General features: G+C 34.0%; 1 protein-coding gene across 2 annotated transcripts in view; it reads right to left on the reverse strand.

Annotated features, from left to right (window-relative positions):
* LOC132269801 (uncharacterized) overlaps positions 1-17,640 on the reverse strand; it is a 37,454-nt gene extending 19,814 nt beyond the window's left edge. For both annotated transcript variants that reach the window (XM_059771043.1, XM_059771041.1), the window contains exons 1-10: positions 17,195-17,640; positions 13,881-14,048; positions 11,755-11,829; positions 10,733-10,811; positions 7,792-7,856; positions 6,050-6,139; positions 4,948-5,037; positions 4,725-4,811; positions 4,417-4,500; positions 698-817 (exon numbers count right to left, since the gene is read on the reverse strand). In XM_059771043.1, the coding sequence (XP_059627026.1) occupies positions 698-817; positions 4,417-4,500; positions 4,725-4,811; positions 4,948-5,037; positions 6,050-6,139; positions 7,792-7,856; positions 10,733-10,811; positions 11,755-11,829; positions 13,881-14,048; positions 17,195-17,413 (1,077 nt within the window). In that variant the 5' untranslated portion in view covers positions 17,414-17,640. The remainder of the gene's footprint in view (positions 1-697; positions 818-4,416; positions 4,501-4,724; positions 4,812-4,947; positions 5,038-6,049; positions 6,140-7,791; positions 7,857-10,732; positions 10,812-11,754; positions 11,830-13,880; positions 14,049-17,194) is intronic.
* Positions 17,641-19,798: the final 2,158 nt, after the last annotated feature.

Below are 19,798 nucleotides of genomic sequence, written 5' to 3' on the forward strand. Positions count from 1 at the left end.
CCCATGAGCAAAAAACGGGTCCAAAAAAAAAAACTCATCCAACATGTCACCGGGTCGTAAGTGGGTCTCAACACGACCCGGCACCAAATTCGGGCCACATCACAAATAAATAAATAACGTTTTTAGTTCATAGTTTTCTGTAGTTGCAATTTTTGAAAGTAGTGATTTTGGGGGGGGGGGGGGGGGGGGGGATTTTTGGAAGTAGTGGTCAACAAAAGTTTTGTTCTTTGTTATTTCTTGCATACACACAACTATCACATAATCATGCATATTCAGAATAGGATATGATGTTGGCACTCCAATTTTGTACACTCGCACTACAAAAGTGAAGGGTGAGAGTGCTTTAGAAGGATTACTGTGTCAATTCCTCTTTTAGGGGCAGGAAGTGGAGCATGAATATCATTTCTCAATTTTCAGTTTCACATATATTTATATTGAAAAAGAATTGGCTCCACGGTATTCCCATAATCCATAAAGAAGATGGTGAAAAACTCTTACAAATTGAAGTGTGTCAAAACGCAATGGATAAAAGGTATCAATAAAGAGCAAAACAAAGTTTATTCACCCTCATAAATGGTCAGTCAAAATAATAGTTTTATAAACAGTCTATTAACATCAAAATGTTGAAAATTATCCCATTTCTTTCCCCATGTTTATCTCCTACTGCTTCAAAAATATATTAATTACCTCAACGTACCTCTTGCACAATACTCTTCAAAACAGAATGTGTTTCAGAAAGAACCTCCTGCATAAAGAAGCTTTGTATCTTTTCAGCAAGACCAGAAACATCCCCAATTAATGCATAAGCATCGACCACCTGTGAATTGCAAAACTCTTTCAAATCAACCTCAAGTTTGCACCCAAAAGAAAATCAAAGAACCAAGATTGATAAAGAAAAATGATAACAGATTAAGCAATAGGAGTATTTCTTTACTGACTTCATTTAAATGAAAGCAGTCCATAACATTTAAAAGGAACAGCAAGAGCTTTTGCTTCTGCTAGACGGCAAACAACAGCTAACTTCAAACAACAGCAAATGATTTTAATGATGATTCCTATACTCTTGAAAATTAATGAAGTTCAAAGACAGTACCTAAATTTGACAATACAGTTTAAGTTAAAATAAAAAAACTTCAAACTGTAGGGTTTCTATATAACTTCCCTGCTGCGAGTTATAACACAAAAGTAAAAAAGAAAATTGTCCAAAACTAAGTATAGAATCCAAATTCATCCATTTAAATATATATATATATTATCCACATTAAGATCTCTAAAGAACAGATATTTTCTAAGAGAATAACAAATAAACACCCAAAATTCCCACTATCCGTGACAGAAACAAACACTATAGCTGATTTATTGGGGAAAAAACAAACACCAGACCCGTATTACTAAGGCCAAATTCTGATGCTCTGATTGGTATGAGGGATTGAAAAGGTATCCCAAGGGAAAGGAAATTGCCCATACCACCTTTTGTTTGGTTCAGCAGGTAAGGCCGAAGGAAAGAAAGAGGCATTATTTTATTTTACCATTATTTTATATATCAAAGGAAGAGTATATCAATGTGCATACGTACTTTCACAATGCACATGCATAATCTGCAACAATGAAAGGCTATAATCATATAGATTTTAAATATATATTATGTTCTTATAAATATTTGGAATCAAGCTCTAGACATATCAAATGCAAGCAGTCAAACATTAGCTCATGGATCCTGTCATACATCTGAGAAGATTAATCTATGTGATATAGAGCATGTCAATTAACAGACACTAAAGTTAATATAATATATATATATATATATATATATGAGTGAATGATTGAAAAACAAAGACACCTTTTTTCAAGTCTAGAGAGCAGTAAAAGTGCACAGCCCTTCATCTACACACCTGATTGATGGGGACTAGCCTATGGTAAGTTAAGAGGCTTCAGCAGACTATGAAGAGCCTGGAGCTTTTCTGCACCTGGGGGTTCTTTTAATAACCATGGAGTAATGAGTTAAATATGTGTCCAACAGATATTTAAATCACAGAACTGAAGTTAATGAAGAAGTAAATGTTCTTAACTTCATCATTCTTCCATTTCTCTATGTGCTTTACGCACCTGTATCCTGATGTTATATTCCCCTCATTTCGTATTTCATATATCACTCTTTTTTACTTGTCTCAGTTGTCGTTTAACATTTCACAGCTCACAATGGTAATGTCAGAGTATTCCATTTTTTGTTACCAGGTTCCTTGGAAGCACAAATCAGAAGTAGAAGTAACTAAAAGAACAGGTCCTTGATATGCTTGTCCCAAAGGCATTCAAAGGTTTGGGTAATGTATACCTGTATATTGCATATGCACATATGTTCTAATCAGAAGAATAAAAATTCTACAATTTGGTAATAGAATAATGAAGATTTATAGTAAGAAAATACACTTCAACTCAAATATAATACTAATACTTACCAATAATTACTCTACGAATTCAGGAAAAAAAGATAAGTACTCTACGAAAATTATTAGATAATAGCTTTTTGTTTCAAATAAAATTTCTGACTAAGAATGCATTCTTATTTTAACCATCCCAGCTCTTGTTATCAAATTGTCTCAGTCAGAATGCCCTTAATATGTTAAATTTACAATATGAACTGCAACAAAAATGAAACACAAGAAGTTTCTTAAAGTTTTGAATGTCTTGAATTATTTGTTTATAGCATGATACGACAGCAGTTTATCACAAGAGAACGTCTTTGAAGATCTTGAAAAGAAAGCTTAAGATTATGGTTCCAAACCGAAGGTGTCATCCACAATAGAAGATCCTTGCAACTAACTTGTGTTCTACCCCCATGCAAGAATCACAACTGACTCCTCATGTACCATGAAAGTTGCTTCTAGAAGCTTGCTTCTCTTTGCGACCATTATTCTTGGAAATGCATGATAACTAATCATTATCAATATATTAAAGTTTTATAATGACACCGTACATAAATTGAAAACTGGTGTGCTTGTATTGTGGGGGTATACCCCTACTGATATACTTTGTACTGACTGCAAAATTTTTGACAATTAATACAACGACCTGCTTATGAAAAATATAAAATAAAAATAAATTAAATTAAATTTGAGAACCTAAGCTGCATGTCCACATAAGCACAGAGCGAAACAGCATATCAAAAAAATCGTTAACTTCCAATTATAAATTAATAAATTCAACATACAAAAACAAATTGTAGTAGAGTAGTATTAAAAGACAGCAGGGCCGGCTCGATACAAATTGAGGCCTAAAGCAATAAATTCAATGAAAATTTTCTTTTATTTTCCGTATATTAACATAAATAATATTAATAGTCTATATATTTTAGAAACTTTTCTAATTAAACAATTAAAAGGAGTCCAAAAAAGAAGAAAATATTATAATAACAAATGAGAAGAATTTTAGAAGAGTAAGAAAAGATGTGGGAAAAGAGAGATAGTTAGAGAAGAAGTCTATCAGATAATTACCCAGTTCAATTCAATCTATAAAATCGGAGAGAAAGCACATGTGGAATTCAATCAATTATTATCATTAACGAAGGAAACCTATAACTAAATTATGTGAAAATCTAATTAACCATATCTATATGGACTCTTTCTATTGAACTTTATCTATATGGGACCTTTTTATGGAGTGTCATCTCCGTGAGGCCTTAGTCAAGTGTATCAGTCGCTTGTGATTGAACCGCCCCTGGAAGACAGTTATCTTTGCAGAAACTTAAGCATGGAAATAAACATTCAGTTTGGCTAAAATTTTGAAAAATGAGTAAATCGTAACTGGTACTGAATATCAATCAAAACAACAAAACCTTCAAAGGGAAACTAACTCTAAAGAACCTAAATATAATCAAAATTTTTGCATAGCCTGACTTAATCCATGGTTTTGATGCAAAAAAAAAAATAGTGCACGTATTTAAACCAAAGCTAATAACAGTAATGACTGATCTGTGCTGAGTGGAGTACGAAAGCAGAACAAGAGTCGAACATTGACCATTTTGCCAAAGAATTAACCATGACAACACAGTGAATGGAGCTGGCTTATATAAAGAATGCTTACGAATCATATAAGCCCCATAACATCCTGACAGTTCTACAACATGTTATGCAGACTGGCAGCCAATCCATATCAATACCAGTTGATACAATTGCAATCACCCAGTCTTCGTCATATCAGCCCATGTACAGATAAATAACAAATAGAAATATAAAATTTAGGAACTGAATAAATAAAAAATCAAAGCAGCAGCAATTTGAAGACAGACAAAAAGAAAATCAAACTGAGAAAGTCACTGTATCAGAAGGGTATCAAATAAGCAGAATTCAACTAACTTATGCACTCCACTTTCCAAAAATAATACTGATTTATTTCACAGTAAAAGGCTGATGCACTGACAGTTATATAGGACTCCTCTTTGAAGTCTTGACAAACTCCTATCAAAAGCGAATCCAGCTTTTGAAGAGTTCTTCCCAGCCAAACCTGCAAGGGTGTCAAGAAAAAGACCCAGAGTATATGAACAATCAGACAAGTAAAATGGGAAAATGTTTACTCTGAAGTGAAGAAATCTAATAATACAGTCATATAATATTAAAAATGAACTGAAAAGATGGCTTAGCAATGCTGAAAGTATGTACTAAAAACGGAGAAAGAAATCTGGTACATGTTTGACTTAAAAAGGTTACTAATAGTTTGTCAATATTCACCTCCACACCACGGCTCATCTCTTGTATGACTGAAAGCTCTGACAAGCTATCTAAAAGCTGCAAATACTCAGATAGGACTTGGAACGCCTGCACAACACATGAAGTGAGTGTTTAGCAGAAGTTTTTTGTGAGATATACACATAATAAATAATAAATAAAAACAAAAGAATTGAGGGACTAAGATGCATAGTACAGAGAATAATATTAAAACTAGATAACTCACCTTACAGAAGTTTCCTTCCTCAACATGGTTTTCGAGTGCCACTTGCATGTCCAATGCATGACGAACCTCAGCTAAAATAGGAAGCATGTCCTGCAAGTTGCAATATTTGTTATATGGTGGTGTGATTTATCAGATCATATCAATTTATCATGTCATCAATTCCAAAAAAGGTTCCCAGAAATTCAAGTCAATCTAAACTCAGAACCATAATGACTCGACTATTATTACATAACCAACACTATGCAGGAATTCTGAGAATATCACATTGAGAAGAAACAAAGAGAAAGCAAGTTCAATGAAACATAACCTTTCCCCTTAACTTGAATACTAAAAACTACTTTTTATACAGATTGAATGTCCATATTTGACTCTTTGGAAGCTAAGGATATTTAAACTCAAGACAACTTGCATCTTTTCTATGTAATCTATTTTTCAACATTTAAAGATAAATTGAGAGAACTGCTCCTGTCAAAACCAAAGTTCTTCCTTAACACTTACTAACATAGGAAACACTTAAAGGTTGCCCAAAGGGGAAAAAAAGAAGAAGAAGAAGAAGAAGCTCTTCTCTGAACTCCACATGATGCAAGAAGGAAAAGAAACTATTTAGCATAATTATAAGAAAAGAAAATAACCAGCTCGCCAGGATGCTCATCCAAGGTTCTAAACACTGCTTTTCAAAAAATATTAAACCATTGGAAAAGGAAAACATTACATGTGACTTTGGCAAGATATAACAGTTTTGAGGTTTTAACAAAATATTAGTGCACATAAAGCTTCTCCAAAGATTTCACAGATATGGCTAAAACAGACAAGACAATCTCAATTAGCTTGAAAGTTCTATACAGTCATATCAGAAGAAGCAGAAAGAGGAAAAAATAAACCTAGAACAATTTGAAATGCAATTTTTCAATCCAAACATTTCTTCCAGAACCATTTTCAGCAAAACAAATGGAGACCCTAAGTGGAAATCAATAAGTTATATTTAACAGATTAGTTGCACAGTACGTATGGACCTCAATATATCAACATGTCCCTAGTAACTAATTAATGCTTGGTGAAAATAAGACTGATACAGCTAAGTTTTCCACAGAAAGAGAAATACCAAAAGTGCTTGTTTCTTTTTGGAATTTGTAGTAACAATGAGATCCCTTGATACCTCATTCCTTGATGAGATAAGGTGTCTTCTTCCATTCTGCGCATACCAAATGAATAAATCTAATGAATACCATAGATTCACTCTTACTAGCAATTGTAAGTTCATCATTATCAAAAATAATGACAGTAATAAATATAATCACAGTAAAAATAATAATCAATTGAAGTTTTTTCATTATAATAAAATTAGTTGTTTATTACAGGCATAGCAGTTTCATGCTCAAGGCACACTATGCACAAAGAGTCTCCTGGAGACTAGGCAGGCATAAGCAAGGTGCAACTCAAGGCAGGTATAAGCAAAGTGAGGTGCATGTGCTAAATAACACGCAAAATATAAAATATATATATCATTCTAAATTTACAATAATGGGATACAATCATCCAGACTTTGAACCTATAACTCTTATCAGTTATCATAATTATTAAGATCAATAACATGAGATAAGCACAGGGCCAGGGGGAGGAAGAGGAACTACATTGGGGCTACCCCATTCCTCCCAAACTTTTTTCAAAACCTTCACATACGGGTCCCTTTAATGGTGAGTGTGAAAAAAAAATTACATCTGGCTCCAAAATCCATAAAGAATTTTAGTTTGGACCTTTGAAGTCATGCTTTAGAAAGTTAAAATCTGGTGAAGAAAAGCAATCAATTATTACGATAGTTAACATATCAATATTCAATTCATATATATGTATATATAAATATATTATTATTATAAGATCTATTATCGATATGAACGAGAGAGAGAGAGAAGAGATGTTTGTCCTTCTGCTGCAAGCTTGTTCCCCATCATTGATATTTAGATCCTCTCATTTTTTATGTTGTATTAAAAATAAAGAAAAAACTATCGTGATAGTGCTATTATTATGCTTGCGACCTTATAGCTGTCAGATTGCAAGACTATGTGGTTAGCTTCTTGATCCAATGGTTATGAGGATGTGAGCCCAATAAGAGCACCCTAGACTTATGTTGTAAAATTTTTAATTACATTATGGCCCCTCCAAAAATAAAATAAAAAAAGAGGAAGATACTGCCATTGCAACAATCAGAAAAAGAGAGATTAAGAGGGCCACTTGCAGTAATACCCAGTAATCAGAATCCTACAACAATTCTTAGACTCTACCGATAGAATCCAAAACAGTAGAAGATTGAGACCCGAAGAGGTATCATAAACAAAGTAGAAGGGGGGAAGAGAAACATGGCAGGAATTTGTGTAGTACTAATTCAAAAGGACAGAGAAATAGATTTGATACTGTGTACTGACAAGAGAGAAAAAGAAAAAAAAAAAATAGAGTGGTTCTAGAGAGGGACGAATAAGTCAGATAAATAGGGTTCTGTAGTTAATGAAGAAGAGGGGAGGAGATCAAGAAATATATATCTGCCTTTAAAGGAAAGTCATCTTTGACTTCTAGAGCAGAGAGAATGCAAGGACATTTTAAGCTTAGCCTCTTTGTCAACTGTTTTGATCCCAGAGCACCTCTCAATTATAAAGCCCCTCTGTGGATTCCTAATTTACATACTGAAGAGGACTTTGATCAGTGTGCAGCAGAGAACCATTAAATCATGTGCGAAAGTTAAATTAATGGCTCATTAAAGAAATTAGTAAATGCCTTTAACAACTAAAATTACAAGTATGATTCAATTAAAGCGGGTTCAGATATCTAACTGCAACAGCATCACCTGCTTACCATGCATATGACATTTGCAACCTTCAAATCTTTCTCCAATTCCCTTACCAAATGCATCCCCTTCACTGGCCAATAACAATTAACCACTATCAACACCTCAAATAGAGTTAATACAATTTGGAAAACAAAAGAAGACTGCTAACACAGCTATAGAAACTAGAAACGACTGCTAAATTCAGATATAAACTGAAAAAAAAAAAAAAAAAAAAAAAAAAATGGATAACCAACCACCAAGAAAGGTTGCGGGGGAGAAAAAAAGGAAATAGAACTCCCTCAAATTTATCCTTTTTAATAGCATAAGTAACATTTATATCATCAAACGCATGCATTGAGGAGGATGGAAGTAGAACATATCATCAGAATACTTTTCTCTTTTTTGTTCTTTAGTTGATAAGCAAGTAAATGAAAAAACCTATGGTATATATTACTTAATAAAAAAAAGAATCTGATATATAAATTCAAACACTAAGCAATGTAACAGCATCAATTAAAACATTGGTATAATGCATATTTAATATAAATTAGAAGCTCTTCCCCATCGTAAAACCATAATTGGAAGAGTCCTCTATTGATAATTCCAAAGAAATCAGTTAAATACATCAGAGAGCAAAGAAAGCCAATCTCTTCCCATTCCAGGATGTTTTTTAAATGCGGTCACCAAAATTTGGAAAAATATTCTCATGGAAAAATAATTGATTGGCACTGTTATGAGTGTAGCACTCTAAGCTGCGCAATGTAGCCACCACACTGTACCATGTTGTTCCATCTTCATCTCCTTTCTGTAATTCTTCACCTCTTCTCTCTTCTTTCTCCTTTCCTTCTTTCGTCTTTTCTTCTTGTGTCATACAAAAATAGACCAAACTTGGTTAATGTTGAAAAACAATTCAATCCATTCCTCTATGATACCAAAAATGGTTATAATGCTAATCTTGCTTCTCAGGATACTCATCACTACTCCTGGAATGGCGTCTCTCAAGGTTACCTCAATTTCTCTCCTCACTAGATATTTCACTCGAGATGATCTACGATTCATTTTTCAGGGAATCTGCAGTGGGGTTTAAATAACTCAAGGAAACTCTTTTCCTCCCAATAGGGTTTCACATCTTCATGGGGCTACCATCATTGGGTTTATGATTCATTTCAAATCTTCATTCCAGTGGAATCTTGACTTCTTTTAAAACCAATATGATTGAATAATTGACAACTTGCCTCTCCTCTTGATCTTCTTGAAGATGTGTCTTTTCTTCACAACCTGGATGAGCAATCAGTAAAGTTGAAGCTTGGATAGAAGTGGTTTACTCTCCACTATTATCCTACTTTTGTTTCCCTAAATCACAATAATAACACCTTCGCCCCCTCTCTCTCTTTCACTCGGCTAGCTTGTTGGATCACTTAGGCTACCCAGAAAAGTTAAGGTGTTTGCTTTAATCAGTGGCTCACATCAACCCCGACAATAACAAGATGCTTGAAAGAGCCCCATAAAGCCCTTCCCAGATATTTATTCTCTTTGAGGGAAAAAATAAAAAATAAGGGGGGGAAAAAACTAAGAAGCCTCAAGCCATGTCTGTATTCATCTTATCTCTCACTTTATGGGATGCATTGTGCTACTCCTTTTAATTTTCTTTCACTACTGAAAATTTCCTATGAAGGTTCCAGTACTGGTTTTTGAGAAGTCCCTTGGCAATGTGTTTTCTTGGCCCTGATACAAGTTATTTGGATTGAACTTGGACTAAAAGGAACTCTATAATTTCTTAATCAAGTGTTCGTTGGAATATGAACTTTTGGGTCGGTGCTTTTTGTCAAACTCCACTATGGCTGAGTCAGACAGATTCTATAAATGGCCTAGTCCTCTCCTTGCAGAAAGACCAGCAAAGCATCCAACAAAGAATATATTTATATCAAGTGGTGCTTCAGTTGCACAGCATTCCTTGCAAAATAATCAAACATATATCAATCCATTCAGACAGAATAGAACTATAGATAGACATTAATGAGCATGTACAAAGTCTGAATGTTCACAAAGTGATTTAAAAAGAGAGGGGGGGTAAAGAAATATACTAAAACTCATGATGCTTGTAATCATTCTATTAAAGTGAGAATAAGAAAATGCCACTATATGACATAATTGTAGGATACTATAATATGTGCACACTCAGAACCTAGGAAGCACGGATAGACATGGAACGCGGGTACAACATGATACGGACGCAGCGATGCGGAAAATCTCAAAATTAGGACACGGATACAACAGGAATACGTCAAAAATAATAATATAATATATATAAATATAAAAAAATATATATAAGTAAAGAATTCATAGAAAAGCAATCAAACGAGAAGCGCATCCCATATACAACTGAGAAAACACCAATTTGGATTGCTAATTTGAATGAATGAAATCGCTAATTTGGAGCTTAGAGTTAGATGTCTATTATTTTTGTTTTCTAAAATTTTATATTATTTTTCTAATTAACCCATAATATATTTTAAAATTACATTGGAATCACATTCTTCTAAGAAAAATAATAACATAACTACCCCCATTGTGTCTTAAAAGTGTCTCCGAACATGTCCTTGCCATGTTCTAGCCGTGTCCAATCAGAATATATATATATATTCAGGTTTCAGGACATTTCTAGCTGTGTCGGACACGCGTCCAGGCAGTGTCTCACACATGTCCAAGTGTTTGATACCGCCACAGCACCCCTAGGAGAAGTGTCCGTGCTTCCAAGCTCAATACTGCTAAAAAAATCATGATACGTGCAGAACAAGATAAAGAACTTGCTTTATTGGAAGATAAATATCATAGAAATACAAAATTAGTATTAGAACCATCTGCAAGATATATAATTAATCGTAATTGTGGACATATTGGCTAAAAAAAAAAATCATATTTAAAAACAACCAATGATAAATATGTAGGCTCCAGCAAGAAACATACCCATTTCTTCATGATGCTCCATAACATGGTGGGATAAACGTTCTGAGATCATATCCAGTTGTGCTAATCTAAGAGATGCCTATAAAAGAGTGGAATACAATTTGATCCATAAATAATGAATTAAATAGAGATCTCAAACAGAATATACTCTATGATGATGAAGCACCAGGTCCCACTTATAAAGAGTTTGATCCCCCTCACCCTCAGAGAGAGAGAGAGAGAGAGAGAGAGAGAGAGAGAGAGAGACCCAAGTTCGAATGCTTCAAAATCCACATCAATAAATCAAGTAATAAATTGAAGCATGAAACTACCACCACATAAATTAGAAACAATCCAAGAGGAAGCATATGAAATAAAAATATAAACAAGATGTATTAATTATGGAAAATATTCCAGCAGAGATCACCAACTATGAGCAAAAGCAACAATGAAATTAGTGCAAGAGGACAATCTTTGCTGGTAACCGACCATAAACTATTAGTCAACAAACTATCAGTCCACCTTAGGCCATACCACACACCGGCAGAATTAGACTGATGTACTTCCAGGCATACATCCAATTGTTGCACACTGAACTTCATGACCATGCATTCAAATTAAGAGGACACAAGCCAGTCATGATACAGTTGAAGAATCCATAAGCGTTACACAGCACCAAAAAAACTAAGTTCGGGAACTCTTTTTATAAATTTAGATTTAAATGCATATTATGTGTCCCCAAATACATCAAACAGTAACACAATGTAAGATTTTAGCATGGGTTCATCAACACACTACCTAAAAAGGGAAGAAAATAACGATCTTTTGGGATATACCATAATGCCTTATCTTTAACAATTATGAAGAAAAAAACATATATAAATGATAAATGAGACACAATGGACAATTTTCAAAGCCCATTTGAAGCATAAAGAGCCAATTCCATTTCCAATGGACAACTAAAAGCCCCAGTACAGACGCTAAAATTAAAAATACCATTAGTAGAATGGAGAAATAGAATGACATAAGAAATTGAATACTACCTTTTCCTCAAAATATGCAAGCTCATTTTCTTCAGCAGGAATATGCTCTAGAACATGTCTTACAGGATCAAATTCCTACATAAATGCAGTTCAAGCAGCTTCAATCATTTACCCCAGAATTTTACTGAATATAAAAAAGCAGATGCAAAAACAACTGCTTGTCAAAAATAATATGAAAGCTGCATAATAGCAAGAGCATGCTGCTGGGTAGTAAATATAGAATAGACAAGGCTCTTTGAATATCCAAGAGTCTATCAACCGAGAAAAAAGCATTCACAGCTACTAATTATAGCTTTCAGAAAACCAACACCATGAGTATCCTGAGTTTCCTTAACAACCCCCAAATAACCTCTTACTGATTCCATACCTCCACATCACTACCTTTCTCTTCTGTCCTTAGAAATTTTTTATTAGTATTTTACCTAAAGCATTGTGATTCACATCAATACAGATCAACTTTAATATTTTTTGAACCTCATGATGGCGCTAGAATCTTTAGCATAGACCAAAAAAAAAAAAAGAAAGAAAAGAAAAGATGTGGCAAACTCACTAATAAGGTGGGAAACAGAGTTAGCTTCCAACCTTCAGATATAAAAACCTTCTTCTAACCACTTAATGACTTAATCTCCTCTCAATCTCCTCTCAACTGTCTCAATGACTAAGTTCAAAATCACCTAAACTTCAGAAGAAAAGAAAAATACTACGAACGTTGATAACTGATAGAATTTGGGAAGTTAGATTCTCAGGAAAAAAAAAAAAAAAAGATGTTGGGCCAATGTCGCTTCCGGAGATAGCTCTCTTACCTGGTGATGAATGCAGTAAAATCAACCCTCATGATGTTGAGGAGGATGGCCTTAGATTTGATTTTGGCTTGAGGGAGTTCAATTTAAGGAAGGGAAATAGATGGACGTTCAGCTAGGAGCTCTACTTGCTATTTTATGGTGGCCTAGATAGTTTTTCCTTTGGAAGCACTGAAGGTGAGATTTTCCCTCGGGCATCCCGAAAGGAGTATAACAACTCCTTCAAGGTATTAAACTTTCTCCCTATTTAATTTTTGGTGTAGACCTCACAACAACATGGGCTTTACCCCTTTTCTTCTCATTTTAATTAATAAAACTATAGAAAGAGAAAAAAATCATTTTATTCTCTAATCTGCGCTTGTGTAATTAAAATCTTTTCTGAAAACAATTTGCTTCTGTATAAGGCTCAATTATTTTGAAGCTAAGGAGATTAGTACGTCTTCATAATAGCTTTGGGAAAATGTATTTTTTTACTCCTGAACTCCATTTTCTTGTCCAAAAACAATTCCATTTGAAACTTCCTTCGAAACACACAGAGCCTTGGTAGTAATAAAAATGATTTTTTGTTCAGAAGTTTGTCTATCGATGATCAAAATCATAAAGGAAATCTAAGAAACCACTATGTAGAAAATTAAGCTTAGATATATATTGAGTGACTGATAAAAACAAAGAAAATGACTAAACTAGAACATCAAAACCACCAAATTACCCATACTAACTTTTTTCCTAGGTACGAAACTCACGCTAGAATCTAATGACATGAAACCCAAATATATTTGTATACATACATAGCCATCTAATGACAGGATCAAGCGCCCTGCTTAAACACAACGAGGGCCCACTTCCTTAAACTATAACTGATCAGATTCCTTGGTCATCGTGAACATTTCAACCAAAAGCAGTCAACTCAAACCCAAAGATGGTGAACTCATTGACCATCAGATATAGAAGTAAACTAAGTGCAAATCAAAATATAGATGTAAGCACAAATCAGAATATATTTAAAAGAGACCAAACTCATGCCCAAAGTCTTAAGTCTCCACCAATTTCATGATTGATTGCACTTTTCCCCAATTTTGGAAATTTTAAAGCAATAACATTCTTAATTAGAGAAGTAGAGATGCTTTGAAATACAACTATGACTACTTACAGGAGTACTCGTCCCAGACAATAGAAAACATTAGCACTCTTTACACCAATTAAACCATTACAGTCATATGAATAACTTAGTTATAATATGATCTGTATTATATTAAATCATTGGAAATACAGGACATCAGCAAGCACCACAGTGTAACCAATTTGACAATAATAAGCAAGTAAAACCTCTTCGTAAAATTCGTCCTCCAACTCCTCCACTACTTGACTGTGGGGCCTGCTTCCATGTATTGAACTCAATTCTTCAGAGCTTGACAGGAGACCATGGCTTTGATCTGGAGGTAATCCAGCAAGAGCACGAGCAACGGCTGCTGCAGCGGCAGCTCGTGCTGGGACCTGCAAGAAAAATTAACATCTAAATCAAATTTGTAAAATTAGAACAAAACTTTATTAGCAAGAGCAAGTCTATAATGAGGGCGCAAGCTCAATGAGATCACCCTCATTTTAGCTTTCTTCCTATTAGCATTTATACATGTCGAAAAGGTAAAACTAAATATTGTAGTAAACACTGGTCCACCAAACAACAGCCTTAAAAAGACTATCATTTACACGTAACTTTTTTTTTCTTTTTAAGCTTTAAAACCAGTGGCAGAGCCACACTGAGACAAATGAGGGCAGGGGCCCCAAATCAATTCTTTCACAACACCACCTAAAGCATTTTTCCCAACTGCCTAGGATCGCCTACATGAATCCTTTTTTTCCATTCCACTCTATCTAAGTACATGACCTTGGTCAAACCACATGTTATCATATCCCTCCATACCAACTCTACCCACATTAACTTTGGACTCCTTCTACACTAGGATTAACATCAATGTGGACTATGTCTCTCTTCCTAAATAACGCACTTAAAGGCCTTCTGTGCATATGTCCAAACCATCTTAACCGCTTTATTCTCATTTTATCTCCGATCCTCAATCAATTCTTTTATAAGTTTAATTTTTTAATATAAAGCCCCGAAATTTGTTATTCTTTAAAAAAAAAAAAAAAAAACACTTTAGTCTTTACCAGAATCTTTACATCTTAACCAGTCCTTTCTTATCTCAGTTCTTCTCTTTTCTCTCTCAAAATTCTCATCTCTCTCTACCATGAACCAGAAGCAACTTCATCGCCTCCATTTATCATTTCTCAACCCTAAGTTGGTACACAAAAAACACAATCCCCTTTCTTCACCAAATCTTGCTCTTTCTGCACAATAAAATTTTCATCTTGAAAAAAAAGGACAGGATTTTGTTAACATGTAAAAAGCATTAATGTTGAGGTATCATGCAATGCTTTCAAAACATAAAACTTGTCAAGAAAAAATATTATGTATATTTATTTATTTTTTCAAATGTCACCCCCACTAGAGTATCATGGCCCCACCACTCCTTAAAACAATAAAGATGTGACAAATTGTGGAAATAGTGAATCAGAAGCCTAGTCATCACAGCTCCTCATCAAACTCAGAGAATTGGCGTAGCTCAAAAAGTTCTAATTAATTAGTCTGTTTTTTGAGAAATTCAACTAGTTGAAAGCTAAACCGTATTTTTTTTTTTTTTTTTGATAAGTTAGTTGAAAGCTAAACCATTAATCCTTTATGTTTGTCATATGGCATTGAGACCTTCATTTAAAGAATTTTACATAGCATAAAAGCCTAAGAGAGGAAACATGAGAAATTTTAAAAACAAAAACTAAAGATTGACTTATCTTGAACATTAGAATATAGAATTCTAATATTAATATAATTGTTAGAGTAAGCGAAAAAAATGATTTCATACATGACCATTCTTAGAAAAGAATAATTGAGATATATAGCATGTCAAATTGAGTTTTTTTTTTATTTTAGTGGGTTACTACAATTGAGATACATCATTTAACTGCGGTCTCTTGGTTGTCATTTGGGGTTACTAGGATTTACAGAGATTCTAGAATTCTTTTAGGGTTAGAGTCTTTCTAAAGAGTAGTGTTGGATAGGATGCATCTTTTTACTTCACTTTGGGCCTTTGTTACAACAAGAATTTCAAGGATTGTCCTTAATATAATAATGAAAGGTTGCATTTCAGTGTCTTCTTCTTAGTGATGGCAAAGTGACCCAACCGACCAGGTATCAGCCCTACCCCATCCCCATTGGGACTGTTATAAAAATAAGCCACTTGGGGTAGTGGTGGTTTTGGGCTAAGAGAACAAAACCCAAGTCTAGTTCAGTTTCTTCTCCTTAGTAATGGAGTCTTGGTTTGGCAACGTTATTTTTAAAATGTCCAATTGTACTCCTTTGTATGACATACATATATTATGTGTTTCCATTAACCTTGAGCTAATGATTCACTGGCCCTAGGCGTAGGTTCGTAACACTAATGTTCACCACCATCCTCTGTCGCCGTCGTGATGGTTTTCACCTTAACATTGCCATCATTGGGAAGCCATAAATCCACCTAGGTAAGAGATGCCTCAATCCATTATTATCATTATATTTGTCTCCCCAGCCATATTTATTTTCTGTTCTGGAGCTTATGTTGGAGAGGGGCCAAACCAAGATACCATCTTCTTCGATCTTCTACCCATTGGATGCTTTGATGTTTCATGCAACATTCATGTTTGAAATTTGTTATGTGTTACCACTCACAATGATCTGATTTTGGGGTAAGCGGCGCAGGGATAGTTTTGAGGGAATATCTTGAGGTCGGGGAAGGGACTAAGCGTGGAATAAGTGACGAAGATGGTAAAGATTGTTCATTGGCAGGGTGGGTTGACATAGGGAGGACCTGTCACATAGCACATTACATACCTCCTTGTACTTGTATCAATTTCATTTATGTAACATTCTTCCACTCTCCAATACCTCTTCTTAAATCCAGGTATTCCAAGAAACTATAAAGTAATTCCACACTAACTAAGAAATCCATATGGGTGTACCTTAACCAAACCTAAAATCATTTAGTACTTATTTTTAGCCGACTGATTTTTTTTTTTTTTTTTGATAAGTAAAAATTGAATAAAAGGCGTTCAAAAGGGAAACGCATCCCTTATACAAAAGTGGAACCGGGATCTAAGGACCCAAAGAATCCAAAAAATTGATTAAATCATCGGAAGAGGAGCAAGAACTCCTCCTCACATAACTTAAAGGAGAGCGAATAATTTGAAGTTTCAGCGTCGCCATGGACGACTCCTTCCCTTCGAACATTATGCTACTCGTCTCCTTCCAAATGCACCACCACACGCAATGTCGACTGATTTTTTAAGTGATATTCAAAATGCAATCAGTTGCACTTAATTTGATACAAAATTAATTGTTAAATTGGGTTATCAAACATCACCTTAGTTTCAGTAGCTCACTCAATCTCTAGACCAAGTACAATACAGTAACAAATCAAACAAGCTAATGTAAACCAAAACCCATTACTCTGTGTTTAATTCACTAACTCAATCTGAATTCCCAAAAATTGCAATATTGATGTGTGTGTATATATATGCGTATCCACAGTTAGTCAGGGGACAATTACCTCGGGACGATCGGAAGTAGAAGGGAGAAGGCCGAGAGATCTGGCGGAGCGAACTGAACTGAGAATTTTTTCTCCGACCTTGGATAAATCCATCCCGCCGCCTTGGAATAACAGCAACGAAGCGAAGAACAAAGCGCTAGTGCCCTCGAAGCCCTCGCTCAAATCACCATTGAATGCGAATGGACTCAACGCTAATGGCGGTGAATTTGATGACTGCATTTCAGTTCAGAGCTCCCAAATCAAGCCCTTGAGACCTCATTTTCGAGATCTTCTTCTCCAATCGATCGTCGGACGTTGCTGAGATCGGATCGGATTGTTTAATTCGGTGTGATAAAGCGGTGAGATTAGGGGTGTTGTGAAGTTGGTTCGGTCGTTGATTGTATGATCCGTAAGTTCGAGTCTATGCGTTTTTGTTCTGGTGGAATTTTTCGATTGTTTACTTTATAGTTGGTCGTACTAGTAGTAGACTTTGCAGACCTCACTCATCGATCTCACTACGTGTCACACAGTTCATAGTTTGGTGCTCCAGATCCCACCACCCCGACCCTAAATGAAACATGGATCCCCCCGAAAAATATGGATGTTTTCTTTTCCAAATTCCAATAAATCTTTTTTTTGATAAATTGTATATGTGCTGCAGTGCCAAAAGATTTACTGTAATATTTTTTTGTGTACATTCTTAAAAATATAAATGTGTTCATACTGCTAAATATAAATTTTTTTTAGAGTTAAGTGCACAAAACCCCCCAGTACTATAGGTTATGTGCACAATGTATCCCTCTTTTTTTAAAAGGTGTATTTCAATCTATAAAATTTAAAAAAAATGCAAATAAACCTCTCTGACCACTTTTCTGTTAAATTTAACCTAAAGTAAATTTAAAAACCCCTAAATATAAATTTCATTAAAATTTATTTTAAAAAACAATTTTTAAAAAAAAATATGCCTTTGTTTTCACCAATGTAAATAAATACATCAAATTAAAAATAGCGTTTGAAAAAGGTTTTAAAAAAAAAATTACTAAACATTTTTTAAATATTAATATTTTCTTAGAGTGAAAACACACTATTTGAACACATGTGATAGCTAAAATTTAAAAATTTCAAAATGTTAACAAAAAGACTGATATAGCTCTTGAAAAATGCTAACATTGAATTGCTTAAATTTCAATGCTTAGAGTAAATAATGCACAATTTTGGATTACATGAACCACCATCTAAAGTGGTTTGTTGAGTTGAGTTCAATACTTAAATCTCTAAATTTAATATTACCAGCTGTGTTCTACAATTAAATGTTCTTAAGACTAAATTTATTAATTTAAATAATTATAGCGGCCATCACATGTCATTTTAAGAGTCCGTTTGGCATGCACTTTGTTTTAGGGGTTTTATTTTTTGGCAAAAAAAAAAAAAAAAAAAAAAAACTGTGTTTTTGATGTAGGAATGTTTTGAAAAAAAATCGGAAGCACATTTGAGAACGACATTTTAGGCGTTCTGTTTTTGGCCCGTGTTACGCTACTGATATGATTTTGGGTCATAAACAGTTGTCAAAATAAAAATAAAAATAAAAAATTTGGTATTTTGGTTTTGTACCACTGTTCACAAAATATTTTAACACTGTGTAAAATAAAACAAGGGACTAGCTTTTAACCACCCATGTATAATTGTTTATTGTGCTGGCAACTCAATATATTTTGTGATTTTTGGTGAAAAGTCTAGAAAGGCATTTGTAAATAGCAAACTACATCAGTTTGACGATGTATACTAAAATATTGGAGTATAATTTTAACTCATATTTTCCATCGTCAAAATAATAGCATTAATATTCATATTAAAAAGTAGCTTGTTCTATCATGTGTGTATATATATATATATAATGCTTAGAATAACTTAGTTATTGTAAAAGTTGATGCGCGTCCACATATTTATCATTATTTTACACCAATTATATAGGCTTATTAATTTTAGAAGAAATAATGTATGGATAGTGTGTGCATAGACGTGGGAAGTGAATAAGAAATGAAGGAAAAGAATAGTGAAATGTGGGGGAAAAAAACTACCTATGTATACGCGCGTGTTGTGATGAAAGGTGTATCCCGAAATAAAGTAGTAATACAAAAACCCACACTTTCATACTCATCTCTTGTGCTCTTCAGTTCTTGCTCTAGATATATTTTGTTCTATATTTATAAAACATTATCAGTACGAGACTCTGCCAATTAAGAATAAAATTTTATTTTTCTTTCTCACTTCAAATAGTAAGAAAAATAACTATTAATATTAAACCGTTCTTGTTCATACTTTATATATATTTAAAATTGTTGAGACTGAAGTTTCACAAATACTTATTTATTTATTTATATTATAATATTTTAGTTCATTCTTTCCAGAAAAATAAATTGTTAGGCCCGAAGTCTCACAAATACTAAGTTATATTTAATAATCTTTGCAAATTCGAAGTTTTGCATATATTAATATACTCTTTATGAGCTTGAAGTTTCATGAATATTTGGTACTCTGTACGAACCCGAGGTTTCGCAAAATTTGTTGGTCTGAAGTCCAAGCGATCCTGAAGTTTCGCAAAACTTGTTGGCCTGAAGTCCAAGT

Source organism: Cornus florida, unplaced genomic scaffold (assembly GCF_030987335.1).
Source record: "Cornus florida cultivar Cherokee Brave unplaced genomic scaffold, ASM3098733v1 CherokeeBrave_3.0.0_Hap2_Chr08, whole genome shotgun sequence".
NCBI classification, from domain to species: domain Eukaryota; kingdom Viridiplantae; phylum Streptophyta; class Magnoliopsida; order Cornales; family Cornaceae; genus Cornus; species Cornus florida.